The 18,596-nt window shown below is 38.5% G+C and overlaps 1 protein-coding gene across 2 annotated transcripts in view; it reads right to left on the bottom strand.

The window, feature by feature from the left end:
- The window catches only part of LOC108926137 (catenin alpha-2-like), a 268,579-nt gene that overhangs the window by 33,289 nt on the left and 216,694 nt on the right, over window positions 1–18,596 (bottom strand). For both annotated transcript variants that reach the window (XM_018738659.2, XM_018738660.2), the window contains 3 exons: window positions 7,988–8,080; window positions 6,452–6,608; window positions 3,506–3,706 (listed from right to left, as the gene is read on the bottom strand). In XM_018738659.2, coding sequence (XP_018594175.1) covers window positions 3,506–3,706; window positions 6,452–6,608; window positions 7,988–8,080 — 451 coding nt within the window. The remainder of the gene's footprint in view (window positions 1–3,505; window positions 3,707–6,451; window positions 6,609–7,987; window positions 8,081–18,596) is intronic.

The raw sequence follows: 18,596 nt of genomic DNA, 5'->3' as shown, positions 1-18,596 counted from the left end.
TTTTCACTGACTCCCCTCCCGGCATCCTTATGTTCCTCAACAACCTTAATTCATTTGTGGGTCACATCAATATAGCTGCAAGGCAATTATGTGGTTCCTGTCAGTATGACTTTCTTCAAGCAGTGACCCAGGACTTTTTGCTTCTTCAAGAACTTCTGATCTAATGGTGTTCTAAAATAATATAGCTTGATAAAGCATTCAGAGATGTAATATCATAGATATGTGTTAGATACAGTATTTACTGTATATGCAGTATACATGTCTAATTGTTTCCTGCTATAGCTTGTATTTCTGAAGCTCAAAATCTGTTAGGACAAAACTTGATTTATTACTCAAAGGAAATATTTATATCTCAGCATTTTGTTCAGAAAGAGCATCTGAACAAAACTTAGGACAAGTTATAACATTTGTAGAGGGATTTCTCCGTTTATTTATTTCTTATAGAATTGTTATTCTGAACATGTAAATGACAGTGAAAAGAGAACTGATAGGATGGGACTGAATAAAATTTGGTCGTGGAGCGCTTGCTGTTGCAGGTGCACACTATGTTGAGGGCATGTATTCTTCAGCGTTTCCTCAAGTGGTGTAGCTTCTCAGTGGTCTCATAGCTGTTTGCCCACTCCCAAGCACTTCTCAGACATCTCATGAAATTTGATCATAGTATAAATCCATTATATTCCATAATAACGAGCCCTGAAGACAAAGGGGCAAAAAAGGAAAACCTTAGCTATCAGTTAACCACAAAAACTACTTAAACTTTTTTGGCACCCATCCAAACAAACTGAGATTTTACATATGTCATACATATATGAAATTTAACATTATTTCCATCACAAAAGATATTCATGCAAATTGACATGCAGCCTTATTTGAGATCAATAATGTCTCTGCATCTCTGTCTGCATCTATTTATCCACATTTTTTGTGATAAATGAATAGGAAAGCAGACAAACAAGGCTTCATGTTGACTTTCAAGAGAATTATTTCTGTCCTTCCACTGCAAGTTTGAACTGATAAGTAGAGTTTGTCTTTTGGCACTTTCTATAATTTGTTTAAAAGAGGTCCTTGCAACAAAATTAGAACAATGACCAAACTAAACACAAACAACAAACTTCTTGCATTTTTAAGAAAAAAAAAAACTTTTTTTGTTAGACTCTTAAGCTTTCCTTCAAGGACAGCTCCTAGTCTCCACCTGCTTGTGGACAATCTCCAACATGTATGGATGAGGTTTACAACCCTATGTGTCAAACTCCCTGCACTAAGAAGGTCATAACTTAGACAGCGGTCAATATTAGGACTGAGAGCTCCACAAAACAAAAGGCTGAAGGTTAAACATCCTCAATAAAACACAGGCATTTCAGAGACAGATCTACTTCAATTTCAGTTTATTTGTGTCTGCACGGGGGGGGGGGGGGGGGCGCGGTGCGGCAGTGGGTTGGACCAGGTCCTGCTCTCTGGTGGGTCTGGGGTTTGGGTCCCGCTTGGGGTGCCTTGCGACGGACTGGTGTCCTGTCCTGGGTGTGTCCACTCCCTCTCCAGCCTTACGCCGAGTTCTCGGGTTAGGCTCCGGTTCCCCGCGACCCCATATGGGACAAGCGGTTCAGAAAATGTGTGTGTGTGTGTGTGTGTGTGTGTGTGTGTGTGTGTGTGTGTGTTTGCTCTTTGCTTCTGTTACTTGCAATAAATAAAGGTATTGCCAATACTGGATCTGACAGAAATGGAATTCTCACTAGTGGGTTACTTTTCACTATGTATATATAACTTTTTTTTATCCAGGTTGTGGTTATATCAAGTCCAGTAGTCAATAATAGAAAAAAATATGTCTGAAGGGCCAACAGAAAATACTGTAAACACTCCTTGAGATCAATAGGAAAGGTTTATGGCATATTAGATATCCTCACTCACTGTCAAAATAAACAAGACTGTTACAAAGGTGAAATATAGTACACTGCCTATAGTACTTAATATTGTAGTATACTAAGATAGCAGCTGGACTGAATCAATACATCAATTATCAGAATGTTCTTGTAACTACATTATTTGCAAATTACCAGATTTTTACGGAACTTTTTCAAATGAGGATGTTTTTTATAGATGCACTAATCAAAATTATAGAAAATTGTTTCCATTATATTATTATTTGTACAGTATTTACGTATTTGTGTTAGTTTTAAAGTGCTAGCACTACAGGATGCATGCAAAATTATATCTAATCAAGTGTTATGCTATGTAACATGCACTGCAGGTCTCTTAAAGCTGCCAAAAGCAGTTATTATAGGAAGACACTAAAAGCTTTGTTTTTTACATACTGTATGACACATGAGGCTTGATGCTAATGGTGCATCTTTTTAATTGTAGTAACCAGGGGCACTAGCTTTAATTTATACTGTCAACGACTACAGTGCTTCCTGTGGATGAAAACACCACAGAAAATATATATTTTATGCAGGCATTTGCTGCAGAAACACATATAGAGTTCTGTGTGAGGGAAGGAAAGGACTGCTTTCTGTTCTGCATGTGAATAACCCTCATTAAAACTTCTCCTTTTCATTTTGCAGTAACATGACGCATGGGACGTCAACTCTAAAGTATCCTTTAAATGCCAACATTGCGTTGGTTCCTTTTACACTGAAGTTGTGTCTGGAATTAAGGTAAAACTAATTAGTTGGTAAATAAAGTCTTCAAATATATGAAGTCAGTGCTCTTAAACACCTTGATATTGTTATAATTGTTCAATCTGACCTTTTTTAACTTTCACTATAACTAAATAATAGCGATATAATTAGTCACAAGGCTGACATTCGGCTTTAAACGTGACTGAAACGATCCAATGAAAAAAAGGGACCTGAATTCATAAAATCTGTAGTTTTGAATGAATAAATAAATAAATAAATGACATGTAATATTTATATTGAGAATTAAGAACTGTTCTACAAGAATTTCGGCTTTGATTTTTTCCTTTTTTTTTTTTTTTATTTACTTTTACTCATGCAGTTGGCATTGTTTTTCCAAAGCAACTCATAATGTTAGACTGCTTACAATGATTTACCCACTTATACAACTGGACATTTTTACTGCATCAATTCAGGGTAAGTACCCTGAAGAAGGGTGCTACAGTAGGAGATTGTTTTCAAACCTGGGTCCTTCACATCAAAAGGATTTTTAGCATTAATCCACCTGCTGTCCCACCATGGAGCTGAACATTTGTTTGTTTAAGCAATACTCAAACCATCTCTGATTTCTATGTAATTTGTAAGCACATATTAGTTATGTATCCTTTAGTTCTGATGCTGATAAGTTCTGACCCAAAGCAGCCTCCTCAAGTAAATCACTGAGATGAAAATTAATGAGGCTCCCATTTCGCCAGACAGAGCAGGGAAATGCGGGAGCAGAACCTGCTGCAGCCAGCCATGAAGATCAGGCACCATTGAGGTCTTAGTCAATCCTACAAGTTACAAGCCTCCACCAGGTCATCTTGGATGACACAGAAAGCCCTGCGGTTCACCTGTCTCGGACAGCAGTTTTATGGACTCCAACACGCGTTCCGTGTAGACTCCCGGCTCGTAGTTCTCCATCTCGGCATTGATGATGTGCACGACACGTGCAGCTCGGCCACGGATGGCCCCAGCGGTCCGGTCAAGGGTGTCTACGTCTCCCTCCTGCAGGGCAATGACGCACTTGTTCACATCTTCTAGGATATGGTTTTCTGTGGGAAAGAGGGAATGGTTATTGTCTGTCACACACATTCTCTGAACAATAAGACTGTTCTTTGTATTTTAAATTCCATTTTTTGATTCAGATTATGGTTTTCTCTGGAGTGATTTGCAATATACGTAAAGCTAAAGTACATACACAGATTTACTCCTTTATACAGCTGGGTAATTCTTACTATATCAATTCAGGGTAAGTGCCTCAATCAAGAGTGCTACAGAAGGAGGTGGGATTTAAATCGGGGTCCTTGAAGAACCTGGCAGCAGTTGTAACCATTACGCCACCTAGTGCATTTTATTCAACACAGTGGTCAATAAGCTCCGAGGGATGTTCATTTGTAAACAAGAAGAGTTTGGATTCAGGACTGTGGATCTTACTGGGACCTCATACTAATTCCTCATTCTTTTACTACTGTACATATTATACATGCTCGCTCAGCACTTCAGCAGTTGATTATTTCACCGCGCTGCTGTATAACATTTCAGTGAATAAATTTTGAAATAGACTAATTGAAATTTAAAACAGCAGACAGCACTGTCAACGATATGTGTTGTAATAAAAGCTTTATTACACTATTTAAAAACAATATGTCTACAGCGACTTTTATATATTCTATGTCTCTGAGGCCAGCTGTGCCACTGTCATTACAGCAGGTCATAGTATATTGAATAGATACACAAGCTTCAGTTTTCGTTACTGAAAATGACTGTTTGGTCGGGATAAGAATACAAATGCAGGACAAACCCCACATTTCCCTCAAAGGTTACATTTATGCAGCACATAATTCCACTGATGCTATCCAATGTCCTTGTCAAATTTACACCAGCAAGTGCGGATATACAACAAAAAACAGACATCATCACACAAACGCACACAAAAGTATACATTTATTTTATGCAGCAGGCAATATGGAAATTATGCCATCACGATACGACACCGTGAGGCTTAAGCAAAGATTTATGGGAGACTATGACCAAATTTGTAAAATCGCGAGGAGGAGTGCACTTGTGTTAGAGGATACGCACAAACAGAACCAAATTCATGGAGAAATGAAAAGGCAGGGGGGTACACGGCCATGGCTTTCCTTTTTTTATATGAGAAGAAATTAGTGTTTGGGAGGAGCAGAAAAGAGTGCTCTGGCAAAGCAACCACCTTCAAATCTTCCACAGTAATGACAGGCCTTTTTGTATTAATAATATTTCCACAAAAATTAAAAAAAAAAGAGAAAAAAGGCCAACAACTAGTCCTATAGTCCAACATCCATACCATATTGTACAGTTTATATATACACAGGTATACCCCAGAACACGGGTGGCACGGTGGCACAGCGAATAGCGCTGCTGTCTCACAGCGCCTGCGAGGCACAAGTGGACGTGGGTGCGATCCCCGCTCAGTGTGTAGAATTTGCACGTTTTCACCTTGTCTGTGTGGGTTTCCTCTGGGTGCTCAAGTTTCTCAAAGTTCAAAGATTTGTGACTCTGAAATCACCCACAGTGTGTTTGACTGATAAGGAGAAAGTGTGTTTCACTGGTAGATGGATGAGTGTCTCATTGTAAGTAGTGCATCTACCATTTTATGTCACGAAGGTTCATACCACTACATGGTGTTTATGGGAAGATGCTTTTGAGAAAAGAATATGCTAAATGAATAAACGTAATGATATATGGACTACCAATTTACAGGTTTTCAGCAGAAAAGCCCTAGAGAAGCTGTACCCATGTTTGGTATACAAGCCAACTGCTCCTGGAATTACATACTTTTTTAGGTGTTTGAGGCAGACTTTTCACCAATGACGTACAAGTCATGAGCCAATCAGGTACAGACTCTTCAACAATGTATGATAATGTCATCTTAATGTTCCATATTTTTTCCTAATTGTTCTCCTTTTATTTGTTGATTTTTTTTCTACACTTAAGAAGGGTCTTAAAACTGACCTCTTTCTGATTCACTTCCGCCCTAATTTACTCTTTGTTAATCTCCTTCTTAAATATGTTTACATTTACATTTATTCATGTAGCAGATGCTTTTCTCCAAAGCGACATACATCTCATGTTTAATATGTATATATTAATATATGTTTTATCATATTATCTGTATGTTTTTGATTACTATTTCTTCAAACTGTTTTTTAAGTGTTTGCAGAAATATTTGGGCATGTCTGTTTAGTCCAGGAAGGTATCCTTTTTTTTGCCCCCTTTAAAATAATGGTATATTGGGAAGGGGCCTCCGGGTTTACAGACTGTTGGCGTGATGATGATCCTTCCTCTGCAAATACGTTCAAAGCACAACACACAAGGTGAGGATCATGGACAGTAACAAAAAAGAATGTTGTATCAAAAAAGCTAATAAAAGCAGAACTGTATGCCATTCGCGGCCTTTATGGCTCATAAAAGGGATCTTGTTTGATGTTTGGCTATTCATGCATTCACTAAGGCAACGTTGGTCAGACATAATTCAAGAGGCCCACTTGAAACATCTCAAGAACAGACAAGAAAGAGAATCTCATCAGTAAACCCTATGGAATTTACTGAAGAGGGAGCGTAAAAGAAAAATACTGATATACCATAAATGTATATTTCACTGGCAAAGACTGACATCTTTACCTCCTGTGCCATGTTACGGTCAAACTTTCCTTTGTATATACAAAACGTGTTCTGTGGGATGCCAGCACTTTAAATAAAGTGTCATCCAACCCAATTAACAACCACAAAAGGTGAAAGAGGGTTCCACAATGCTCTACCTGACACGGACAGGAAGTCATCCACGGAGGTGATGTCATCCACGGCCTCCGTGAGTACTCGCACCTGCTTCTCCCACTGGTCTTTGAAGACGTCCATGTTATCCTGTGCAACTTTGCTCTGAGGGCGTGCAGCCAGGGTCAGAGCAGCATTGATGACCTAGGAATGAGAAATATCCAATGTTGAGCAAAGACAAAGCATGGCATATACAATGATATAAAATAGGTGAATACATTTACCATACATTTTTCTCCAAAGTGATGTCCAATTCAGAGTAAACAAAAGTTTCTCAGCAGGTGAAGAGCTTTAAACACATATATTTGACTGTCAGTGTCGTTTGTCCAGTACCTCTGTTTACCTTGAAGAAAGGTAGAGGTCTTTAACCTGCTGACAGTTAGAGATACCACAATAGGTGAGCACAGAAGGTTGGTGAGCGTTCGCCTATTTGCAAGATGCTGAGAGCTACACTGAAGTGTCCGTATACAGTAACACAAAATTTTTGACCACCTCCACAATTTTTTTTGAATAGGAGTCCTTGAAAAATGATTAAAGGCAACAAAGTGGTGCGCCTCCATGAACTCAGCTGTCATACGGCATTTACACAGCACCATGAAAACATGTTTCAGCCAAGTGATGGTCTGAATCTGACTTGGGAACCACTGTAGATTTATGGAAAGTAGCATCATACAGTAGGTGCCAACCACATCACTCTATAAGGCTTGGGTGTATATAAGTACCAAACAAAGTCAGTGTTTGTTCGTGTCACAAGATACAGGACAGATCAGTTCAGTTTGTGGATCAGTATGAAAGCTTTATTTATTTATTTTTCAAATTGATTTTATGCACAGCACAGGGCCACAACAGCATAAAGATAGTACACCGAGAAAAAGTAAATATGTCCATATTCATTGAAGCAGGGGTCGGGGTCAAAAGGCTACAGTTTATCAGAGGTATGATTGTGTAGCACTTTCCAATAACTTCCAGAAGGGTGTCCACATATTTCACATTTCATTAGGATTATCATGAAAATGAAATGTCAGTTTTTGAAGTGAGAGAAATTTAAACTTGCTATTCCAGCTATTATAATATCTGCAGTAAAATACAGCAACACATCAACCATGAAACAAAAACAAATTATTTATGTTTTATCTATGCACCGTATAATTCCACACAAAACCACATCCATATATAGCTACCCAATGTGGCACCCTGGGTAAAGCACATATTGAAAAAATAAATGTACTTTGCTGTAATAAGAAAATGGTATCTTGAGTTCTTAGTAAAAAAAAAAAAAAACAAAAAGCAATCTGTAAAATTATATACATGTTTATCTTTTTAACATTTATTTCTATATTTTACAGGAAAATCGGGTGAAAAATACATGTATAATTCAAAAATTTTCATTCAGTGTTTATAGTCATAAAATGTGGTATCACAACACTGTTTTGACCAGTTTTCCTATAACGTACTGAGGTGTTGGACCTTTTCTTTTCAGATGTATTGTGTTCAATACCTTTGTTCGTAGAGGAGGTACTTACCTGTGGGCACAAGCTGTCAATCTGAGTGGCAGCCATGCGGACAAGTTTCACACCTTCTTCATTGTTGGAGATGGAACAGGCCAGGTTCGCCACCTAAAGAAAGGGAAACAGCTCTGTGAGAACGTCCCCTGATCATTAAACCAGAAGGGCAAATGGGTGGCTTTGTTATTTTATAACAATCAGGCTTAACTTTGTTTTTATTAATGTGCAATGTAGTAAAAATAAAAACACTACAGGGGAGATTTAACATTTCATACACTGGCCAAGTTGTTGTATTCACATTCGACTATGCACATTGTTCTCTATGGCCAGCTTCCACTCTGATCATATGTTTGGCTCTCAGTATTTTAAGCACAATATATGATTTTAAACTTGACCTGAAAATCACATGAAGTACAACTCATCCAGTATTATAGTCTATCCCTTCCTTGAAGGTATTTTGCAAGATGAATTCGGATAAATTGAATTCGTAATCATCATTAGTTACAATGCCAAAATGCTTATGCCTTCCTAAGCCACCAAACTGTCACCCATTTATGCTAAAATATCACCAAATCCCATTAAAATGTGCGCAGCTACTTTGATAATACTAAAACAATCTAAGAAGGCGGTTATGCCTTGCATTAATTACTTAGCAATACTGAAGAGCCGTGAACCTGCACTCTTGCAGCTTATTCAGAACTATTTCACATTGCTCACGCAACAAACGTTCGGAAACAAAACATCCACGTGATACTCAATGAGCAAGGCAATGTCTACAACCACTTGCCCCTGAACGGGGGGTCATGGCAAGCCAGAGTCTACCCAGCAACACAGGGTAGAAGGCGAAAGGGGGAGGGAACACACCCCGGAGAGGACGCCAGTCCATTTCAAGGCACCCCAAGCAGGGCTCAAACCCCAGAGTTACCACACTGCAGGCACAGGCCAAACCTGCTGCGCCAGTGCACCACCCAATACTCAATTTTTATATATTAATTCCACTTTAATGCAAAACACACATAAAACTGAACAGAAAAGACAAAAGAAATGAAGAAAAACAATGCAAACAAATTCACAGTGACCAAACATACTGACTTGGTTTAGACAGTCCAGACGTGCCCATGGTCAGCGAGGCTATAACAGGTGTAACAAGTAAACAACTTAACAGTACGAGCCAAACTACAACTGAGAAGAAGACCCAATGGTGTCGCTCGTCCCGTGCCACTCCGCTTGTGGGAGGTATGCAAAATAAAAATTCAGGTCCCGTAAGCATGAAGATGCTAAAGTTGGAGTATTTAATGAAACTCCCCAACAGATCAAGTTCCTGTAACCTGAATGCACCTATCTCAGGGTATAACTATACTGGTGTTTTCCATTTTACAGTAGTGCTTTGTGTCAGTTCACTTCCCTGCCCAGTTTTCAGCATGTGACAAGTTATGATGATTTTATTATAAACTTACCTAGAATCAAATTTGTATGTTTGTTAATTTCATGTACTCATTAGAAAAAAAGAGAGGAGAGTAGCAGTAATCTGCAAATGCATGGCATGCTTTGATAAGAATAAAACATGAGGCATTGAGTGAATAATTCAGAACGTCCGTGTAATTTTTTGTTATGAAAGAAAACACGGCAGATATGTTTGCACAAGGACTACTTGTTTACTCACTGCAGAGACGCAAAGCCATCATCTTGCTTCAGTCACAGATTGGCCACAGCAGCCCTGTGTTTTGATGAGTGAGCCTTGCTCATTTTAAAGATCCAGAGTGCTTTGGGCTCATTACTGGATTGCCTCAATGTGCCTGAATCATTAGCTGAATTTATTGATGCAAAAATTGCCTCATTGTATAATTAAGCAACCAGATGGTTGCCTAAATAAAGCAGTGCCTTTTCTTACAGCTTTTTTGTCTTCCCACATCAAGGGTTATTCCAACAATTTAGTCCCTCTATGCTTATTTATCTGTCAGTTTATCCCTGCCCCCCACTTTGAAATATACTCTTGTGAATCACAAAACCGGTCTACAAAGCTTGAATGTATTTGTGTGGAAATATAGACAGGTTTCATGTGACACAAGTAGCAGTTAAAAATCCATCATTTACACATTGTAAATGCCAGCCTTATGCAACAGACAATTGAAGATGCGCAATGCATATATTTAGTTTTCATATACAAAGCATGCAATTATAGTAATTTTATTTCCTATGTCTTTTTGTGTGACAACACATTACATTTTATCATATTTGAAATGAAAATTGCTGTTGTTCTCTCTGGGAACGTGGGAATTTTATTGTGTCAGCAACAGTGCAAAAAAATGCCAAACCCTCCATTAAAACGTATATTAAAAGAGACACGTTCTGTGTTTCTGCTTACAGTAACAGTCAGAAGTTTGAGTAAATATGGCCAGCTTGGGTGATTGTTGAATGGCAGTAATTGGACATACTGGAACTGTGTATGTGTCTATGTGTGTGTGTGTGTGTGTGTGTGTACTGGTGAGAGAAAGAATCATGTTTAACCATATGTCACACATTTACTTGATTCATTCATGGTGTTTCTCTTGTATTTTGTAGTCAGGTGACTGAGGTTATATAGTGACAACTGCAATCTGGAAAGCAGCATATTGCAAATTATCCCCAAACACTCCATAGTGGTTGATTAGTTGAAAAATTTATGCAAATGACCACAAAATCTAAACTGAACAGATACAGCACGCTGTTCTTTCATCTAACTTCTGGATACTGCAGTCTGCATAATTTGCATATTTTGCCATTATACAACAATGCAACAAATTCTGAGTTAGTGAAAATGCTTGTAAAGATGATGCTATCAATGAAAAATAAGTGCATTATGTAATGATTTATATTACATTCTACCAATATCAAAACATTACTTTTTTTTTTTTCCAAGAAACTTTCAGCAGAGCAATTTAAAGTTGATTATTCCAAAGGGGACCGAAATATAACTGTGGAGATGAATTGGACTAATTGCTTACATATTTTAATTATGTGAGCCAGTTTTAGGGTTCTGCACCCTGTCTGCTGAGCCATATTTTTCCTGTATCCGCAGTATACGGCATTACTGCTTCCATCTTGATTTGAAATATTCCACATCAAGGCTATGAGTTGCGGCAGCAAAGTATTGAGAATTATTGCCTTGCATTTAAAACACCAGGGTTCAAATTCCACTTCTTGCTGTAATGCCCTTGATCAAGGGACTTATCCAGAACTGATAGGGTAAAAAATACCCAGCTCTATAATTGGATAAACCACTGAAAGTAGTTTAGTGTACAAAGCTAACAATGTAAGTCAGTTTTGAAGGAAAAATAATAAGTTAAATCAAATAAATTGGGCTGTTTGCTTATGGCCTCTAGAAAATATGCTGGCCGAGAGGAACACTGCATTCTGAGCTTTCACTCAAATAAGATGCTATCGCCTTCTTTCAGACAGTCCCCTGGGTTAACCAAAATGTACTCAAGGTTACAGGTTCTTTGGCTGGAGAAATTCTGGTGGAGCTTCATGTACTCCTTGTGTTTCCCCCATACCTGCCAAGGGCATATGAGAATGGAAGCAGGTGGAATTGCCCTGATCTCTTTGATCAAGCTGAGCTCATGGCTGCTGGAGCACGTATGGGTTTTCGCACCAAGACTTAGATGCTATGGAATTGTAAACAAAATAAGGTTGCATTTCAAAGAAAAAATAAAATAAAATAAAATAAAACTACAAAATGGCTAACTGGGTAACTATAAGACAGTTGTTTTATGTGTCCTTGGAAACCCAATTTGGCACTTTTCACAAGCCTCTACTTTATCTTCATTCTTACTTATTATGAGCTATACCTATGTTGAATCGTAACAGTGTGCTAATAGTGTTATACCGGAGTAATATGGTGGCCCACCGGCAGCACTGGTGTCTTACAGTTCCTTGGCTGTGCATTCAGATGTGGGTTGAAATCTGACTTAGGCTGAGTAAAGCTGGGATGTGCCTTCCATGTTTCCATGGGTTTCCTCCCGGTGTTATGGTTTCCGTCCACAATCCAAAGACACGTCTTCAGGTGCAGTGGTCATTAAATTGCCTGAGGTGTGTGAGTAAATTACTGTGATTTTAATGCGCTAGCATCCAGTCCAGACTGTGTCCTGCCTTGCATCTAATGCTTCCTGGACAGGCTCTGGATCACCTTGACCCTTCAATGAGCAAAAAATTACAAATAAATGACAGATTGGCTGCAGTCCACATCCAGTCTGAATTAAACATTATTTCCACACATTTTTTTTTTTTTTTTGTTCAGTGCACACCGAGGATTGTGCTCATGTTTCGGTGTGTGACAGCAGCTCTACCACAGTTTAGCATATATAGGAAACATAGTACACACACACACACACACACACACACACACACACACACACATTGTCAGAACCGCTTGTTCCATACGGGGTCACGGGGAACCGGAGCCTACCCGGTAACACAGGGCGTAAGGCCGGAGGGGGAGGGGACACACCCAGGACAGGACGCCAGTCCATCGCAAGGCACCCCAAGCAGGACTCGAACCCCAGACCCACCGGAGAGCAGTTAAATAGTTAAATTAACTCAATGGGGACACATACTTTATTTTCCTCATTTCATTTCATCTGCAAACACTTAACTCATACAAACACATATAACCCTTCAAAATCCTCTAATAAAATTAAGTAAGTAATTAATATTTGAATGCTGCTTGAGTATTACTTACTCATCCAAATTGTTTACGTTGTCAGGCAGAACACCGAATAAAAAGTTTTGGTGACTTTGTATATTTCCTGTTTCTGTGGTGCACATGTTCAATGGAAAACTCATTGCTGAGGAAGTTTGTAATTACTTGGTTAGTATTTTATAACAGTCGTGGATTGCAACACAATGTTCATACATAATCCAACTATAATATAATATCTTATCTTTTCATGTTGTACTGAGATCAGTATTTACCTGGCTTGGATTTGTTTTCTTGTGATACCCCTTGGGTGCAAAATGAATCAGTTCTTCCTAAAGATAAGAGGGTGGCTATGCAAAGGGCTCATCTGCTCTTTTGCATGAGCACGGTGTAGTTCTACACTGATGTGGTAGTTGTTGATGGCACATGTGAAGCATGGTGTACTGTTGTAAATACGGTACTGTATAAAGTATCTGCTCTTTTTTCCTCGCTCATTTTGGCACTATAATAAACACTTTTGGCATTCAAAGAGTTGTTACAGCTTACTGACGGTTATAGAAGAAATGCTGGAGGAAGCAGGTTCACCTCTCACCAAGATGTGAGGTGCAACACAGTGGTTAATTAAATCCTCCTTGTTTCCTGCCACCTCCTTCGACTGGGAGCATATTGTTTATTACAACTGAAATTACATGGCTTCTGGGCACATACAGTAGATTGCTGTCGCATACAGTAGGTTTCTGCCCCACAGGGGGCCAAGGAATCTAACGGCAAAGCATTGCTAAAAAGGCGCTGCGATGCCAGTTAAGTGAAATAGGCAACTGCATGTAAGATGTTACCCAGAGGCACATACAGAAACGCACACCAACACGGACCCTATCCCTGTTTATGAAAGGATAAATTACATAACATTTGACCGGTAGAGTCTAACTCCTTTGCAATTATAATAAGCTCTTCTGCGATAAGCTCATTTCAAAATATCCGTATTCCTGCTCAGCTGGCCGGACACAGAGAAGCAAATGGACCTTGCAGCATCGTCTGCCAGCCATGCATCATATAGTAACAGTTCTGCTCTATAAAACAGCAAATTAGATTTACTTTGACAAAGTGGCTTGCCTTTTACTCTGCATATTCACCAGCACAGCACTTGTTTGCAAACAGTAGAATGGGAAAAGAAGAAAAAGGCAGGAAAGGTGCGTCCAGTAATGCCAAGCACAACTGGGCTGCTCTGACCGAAAGAGCAGCGCAAAGGGCTGCGGTGACGCTCACCAATACAACATAGAAAATGAAATAGTATTATGACTATTTACAGTCTCCTTGGCTGTGTACTACAACGTGTTTTAGGGCAGAAACGGGAACACTCAGAACGCCTCGCCACAACCATACTGAGGCTCTACTGCTAGCACAGCTATAACATACAACAATACAGATGGATGGATCGATTGATCGATGGATGGATGGAGATAGTGTTACTTGTTTTCACATAAAGAGCAATCAACCTAAATTTATGAAAAGTATGAAATTTAAAAAAGATGATAAGTAGTAGAAAGGACAAGGGAAGACTGCTTATTAGTCCAAACGTGATACTTATCAGATAGATAGATAGATAGATAGATAGATTGATAGATGTCTTAAATGACTAGGAAGACAATGTGAAAGAAAACACTGAATACACACCCTCAACAGGTATCTGCAACCACTATTTTTCTTCCGTAAAGTGTCTTCCATCTCCATCTCTACATTTACATTTTATTCAGTGCCTTCACATCAGTTCCGTACACATGCAGATTCATCTGTATTTTCCAGAAAACATTCACTTTCACCGTCACTTAAGTGTTTAGAATAGCAAATTTACAAGAAATAAACACAGAAACGCTTATACGAATGTCATGACCTGCCTTAAGGCGCGCTAAAACGATCTTTCTGACAGAAAAGTTTTCTTTGAATATTAAATGAACAAATTTATCATAAAATTTTGCCATGGCTAACATTCTGTTAATTACATTTTAATACGTTATTCAACATGGCTGTCAAACAAAAAACAAGTGGTCCTAATGGTACATTCCGTATAAAATAGTTATTTTCATAAGGAGTCAAACATTGATCATGTAAGAAAAATGCTGAACTAATGCCTATTACTAATATTATTACCCTTTATTTCAACACTTGCCAGAATCCAAGGTTACTTATACTGTCAGATAATCACCTTTACAATTATTTATGGACAGCAGGGTAACTTTTACAGTCAAGGGTACTGCAGCAGGAAGCGGGATGCAAACTCGGGACGCCACTGTTTGCTGCCCACTTTGATAGCATCAGACCACAATATGATGTTTGAAATGAACACCACCCATCTGTCTGATTTCAGTGCAATGTTTCACATTAATCTAAGGTCTTACATTCCTTTACTCATCTGTCAGTGTGAGCCTTAATCTTAACAGGTAAACACTGCTGATGAGAAAGCAGAAAAGGAAAGGTTCCCTTGCAGCATACTGAACATATGTCACATTTACTATGCACTGCTACCTATGAAATGTCAGGTTCATACTCCCACCTGTTATTTTTACATAATTTCAAAAAGAGATTCTCTTTCACAATATTTTACTTTATTATGAAAAACTATTTTAACTGTACAAAGACTTGCCGTTTGCCCTTATAATTGGGACACAGTCATAATGCAGTCCAGTCTGAATGGATGTGACCATTTAAAAATATCAACATCAACAACAATAAAAACAATCATCTTCATCACCATCATCACCCTCATAATTGGAAACATTATTCCAAAGGTACAATACCATTAGTAAACTAAAATCATGCCTGATGTAATTTTATTGGCCCAATGTGCAGTTCACTCACATTCATTTTTCTCTGTCATTTTTCCATAATTTTAATGTTTTGCACAACAGCGGTCTGCTTTAAATGTAAAACAAAGCAAAGTGAAGCCACCAAACTGTTTCACAGTTTCACAAATCACATTTTTAGTGATTTCCTCCTTTCAGATTTATAGTTGCAAGATGAATTAGTAAAGAAGACACACACACTTTCGGAACCGCTCGTCCCATACAGGGTCGCGGGGAACCGGAGCCTACCCGGCAACACAGGGCGCAAGGCCAGAGGGGGAGGGGACACACCCAGGACGGGACGCCAGTCCGTCGCAAGGCACCCCAAGCGGGACTCAAACCCCAGACCCACTGAAGAGCAGGACTCGGTCCAACCCACTGCACCACTGCGCCACCGCGCCCCCATAAAGAAGACACATTTTATGCAATTCAACTCACATAAGCATCACATTGCAAAAAACTAAAATACTTTCAGTTCTCTAGCCAGATGTTAAAAGCAATAAATAGCTAAGGCCAGTAGTTCAATCAAAAATTAAGGGATATTTAGAGTAACTTGATATGTTTAGAATGGTTTCCTAGCAACGCATTTTACAAGTCAAATGCAGGCAGTCCATGCATTCATTGAACCTAAATGAGTTGCCATTAAATGTCTAATGCTTCTAATTTTATTTTAATACGGAATGAAACATGATGATACATTTCTTTTTTTTCTCTGTTAGTCTGAGATTGTCTTAGTTTTATTTATTTGTGTATCTTCTTCCCTGGCGAGCTCCCTTTGCGAGGATTTTGTGAACTGGCTGGGGTGTGTTACATGCAAACAAATTACCCTCTTCCTTCAGACAAGATCATGTATACTAGAAGTAGAATAATACAGCACCCAGTAAAGCCAAACAAATGGGGCGATTAGGCCATTGCAGTATGTATGGATCCTATAATAAGGCCACCACTGTGGGAGCTTCCTGTCAGCGGTTACAACCGCCAGACGGAGCTCTCATTACGAGCAACCTCATACCCTGGCCTGAATCCTGCTGTCACAAGCAAAATCCTTTCTTGACAAGTAACAGGAAAATTATGACTGCTGGGGAAAAACAGAGATCGACTAGTTAATAAATGAGTCAAATAATCAAAAAATGGATGGATGGATGGATGGATGGATGGATGGACGGACAGTCAATCAAACAAAGCAACACTGAATTAAACATTGTGTGTTTATATAATAGGCACCCTGAACTGATGGAATAAAGATTTCCCAGTTGTGCAAATGAATAAGTAAATGAATGCATAAAAATGCATACTTCCTGGTGATGAGGTCTGCCAGATTAACGAAAAGCTATTATGCTTCAAAATTGTAGTTATTAACAGTCAAACACAGGAGGACAATATGGCTCAAATTTCTTTTACACAAATCATTGGCCAATTCCAACCCGGGTCTCTTGAGCCAAGGACAATTAGTGCAGTATGATGAATGTAGCTGGCCTGTCATTATCTAGATACCTAGTCACAATTTGGTAATTATGACATCTCACACTTTTTGATGTTGGCCATTAAAAATTGAGCCTGCCTTATTGTTGTTTCACTCTTAAGGACTGCAGTTTTAATTACTCAGTTTTAATGTTCATATTTTTAATAAAACTAATTATGTTTTCAACTAAATGGTTATAATTTAAACTGCTGAATTAATTCCCAAATGTTCTGCTATATGAAGAGCGATACAGCAATGAGTCTGTCAAGTTTCATACATTTAGTTTTTGCTGTCTTTTTGAAAGTTGGCCTCGCCATTCGGAAACGGAGCATTAAAACCATTGGAGTTTTTGTTGAGTTAAAAATTTTAAGAGCACAAAACTTTACAATCACCTATGTTCAGTTTAGAAAACAAATATATGAAACAAATATTGAGCTTAAAATAAGGTTGCTGCATAGCAACAAGCAACAAATGACTTTTTCAGCCCTGCTGCAGTTATGTTTTACCCCTTCAGGGCAGTTTGAGCTTTTTGTTCTTTAATATTTATTCCCAAATCCTCATTCTACCACCTTAGCACAATTTGTGAACTTATTTTCATGTGAAATACAGAGAAATTCTTTCTTATTGTGTTAGAAAGCTATAATAATCACATATATATATATAGTATTATATACACATAGAAGTGCCACTATAGTCTGAAAGTAAAAGCAGTATAAGTATTGTATTACATATACTTATTCTTGCAATTATATATGTACAGTGCGGATTGAAAATATGGAGTCCTACAGGGATGGTCATTATTCTTGTACAAAATATTTAAATATAATTGTAAAATGTAAATGTTAAATCTTAAAAAAAAATTTAAAAATTAATAAATGATTATGATTTAAGTGGGTGGCATGCCAAATTTGGCCAGTGCCCAGTGTGTGCTGGGTCTGGGGTTTGAGTCCTGCTTGGAGTGCTTTGCGATGGACTGGCATCCTGTCCTGGGTGCGTCCCCTCCCCTTCCGGCCTTGCGCCCTGTGTTGCCGGGTTAGGCTCCAGCTCGCCGCGACCCCGATCGGGACAAGCGGTTGTAGATGTTGGTTGGTTAGATTATAATTTACACACCTGATTCTACTAAACTACTTGGTGTAAACTATTGGTGTAACCAATTCAACAGGGTTCATTTATTTTTGCACCTGCACTACTTCTGTTTTCCTATTGCACACATGATTTCCTCTGAAGCAACATGTGGAATTGGTTGGTACACACCTATTATGTTAGATGAGAAAGACTGCTTCCCGTTAAATAACCCTTTCATGGTGAATCTAAGGGACGCAAAGGCTTCACATACTTTCAAGTGGCACTGCACATATATAAGTATGTATATATGTATATATATATATATATATATATATAGAAATTTCTATGGCTTTAGTTATCCTTGATCAATGTTGAGGACTGCTTTAGCAACCTTTATAAAACTGTATCATGTAATCATACCAGATTCATAATCATCACACAGTGGCTGCAAACCTAAAAAGAAAAAAATACCAACAGTTAAGTAGGCGAGGGATTTCGATTAGCACCTTTTTCACCATCTTCCTACCACCTTTTTTTCCTCTTTGGATTTATGTGGTAAATTTATTCTTCTCCTTCACCCACATT

Source organism: Scleropages formosus, chromosome 3, assembly GCF_900964775.1.
Source record: "Scleropages formosus chromosome 3, fSclFor1.1, whole genome shotgun sequence".
In the NCBI taxonomy this organism is placed as follows: Eukaryota; Metazoa; Chordata; class Actinopteri; order Osteoglossiformes; family Osteoglossidae; genus Scleropages; species Scleropages formosus.
The sequence above is the reverse complement of the archived record's forward strand: the minus strand, read 5'-3'. Positions and strand labels throughout refer to the sequence as shown.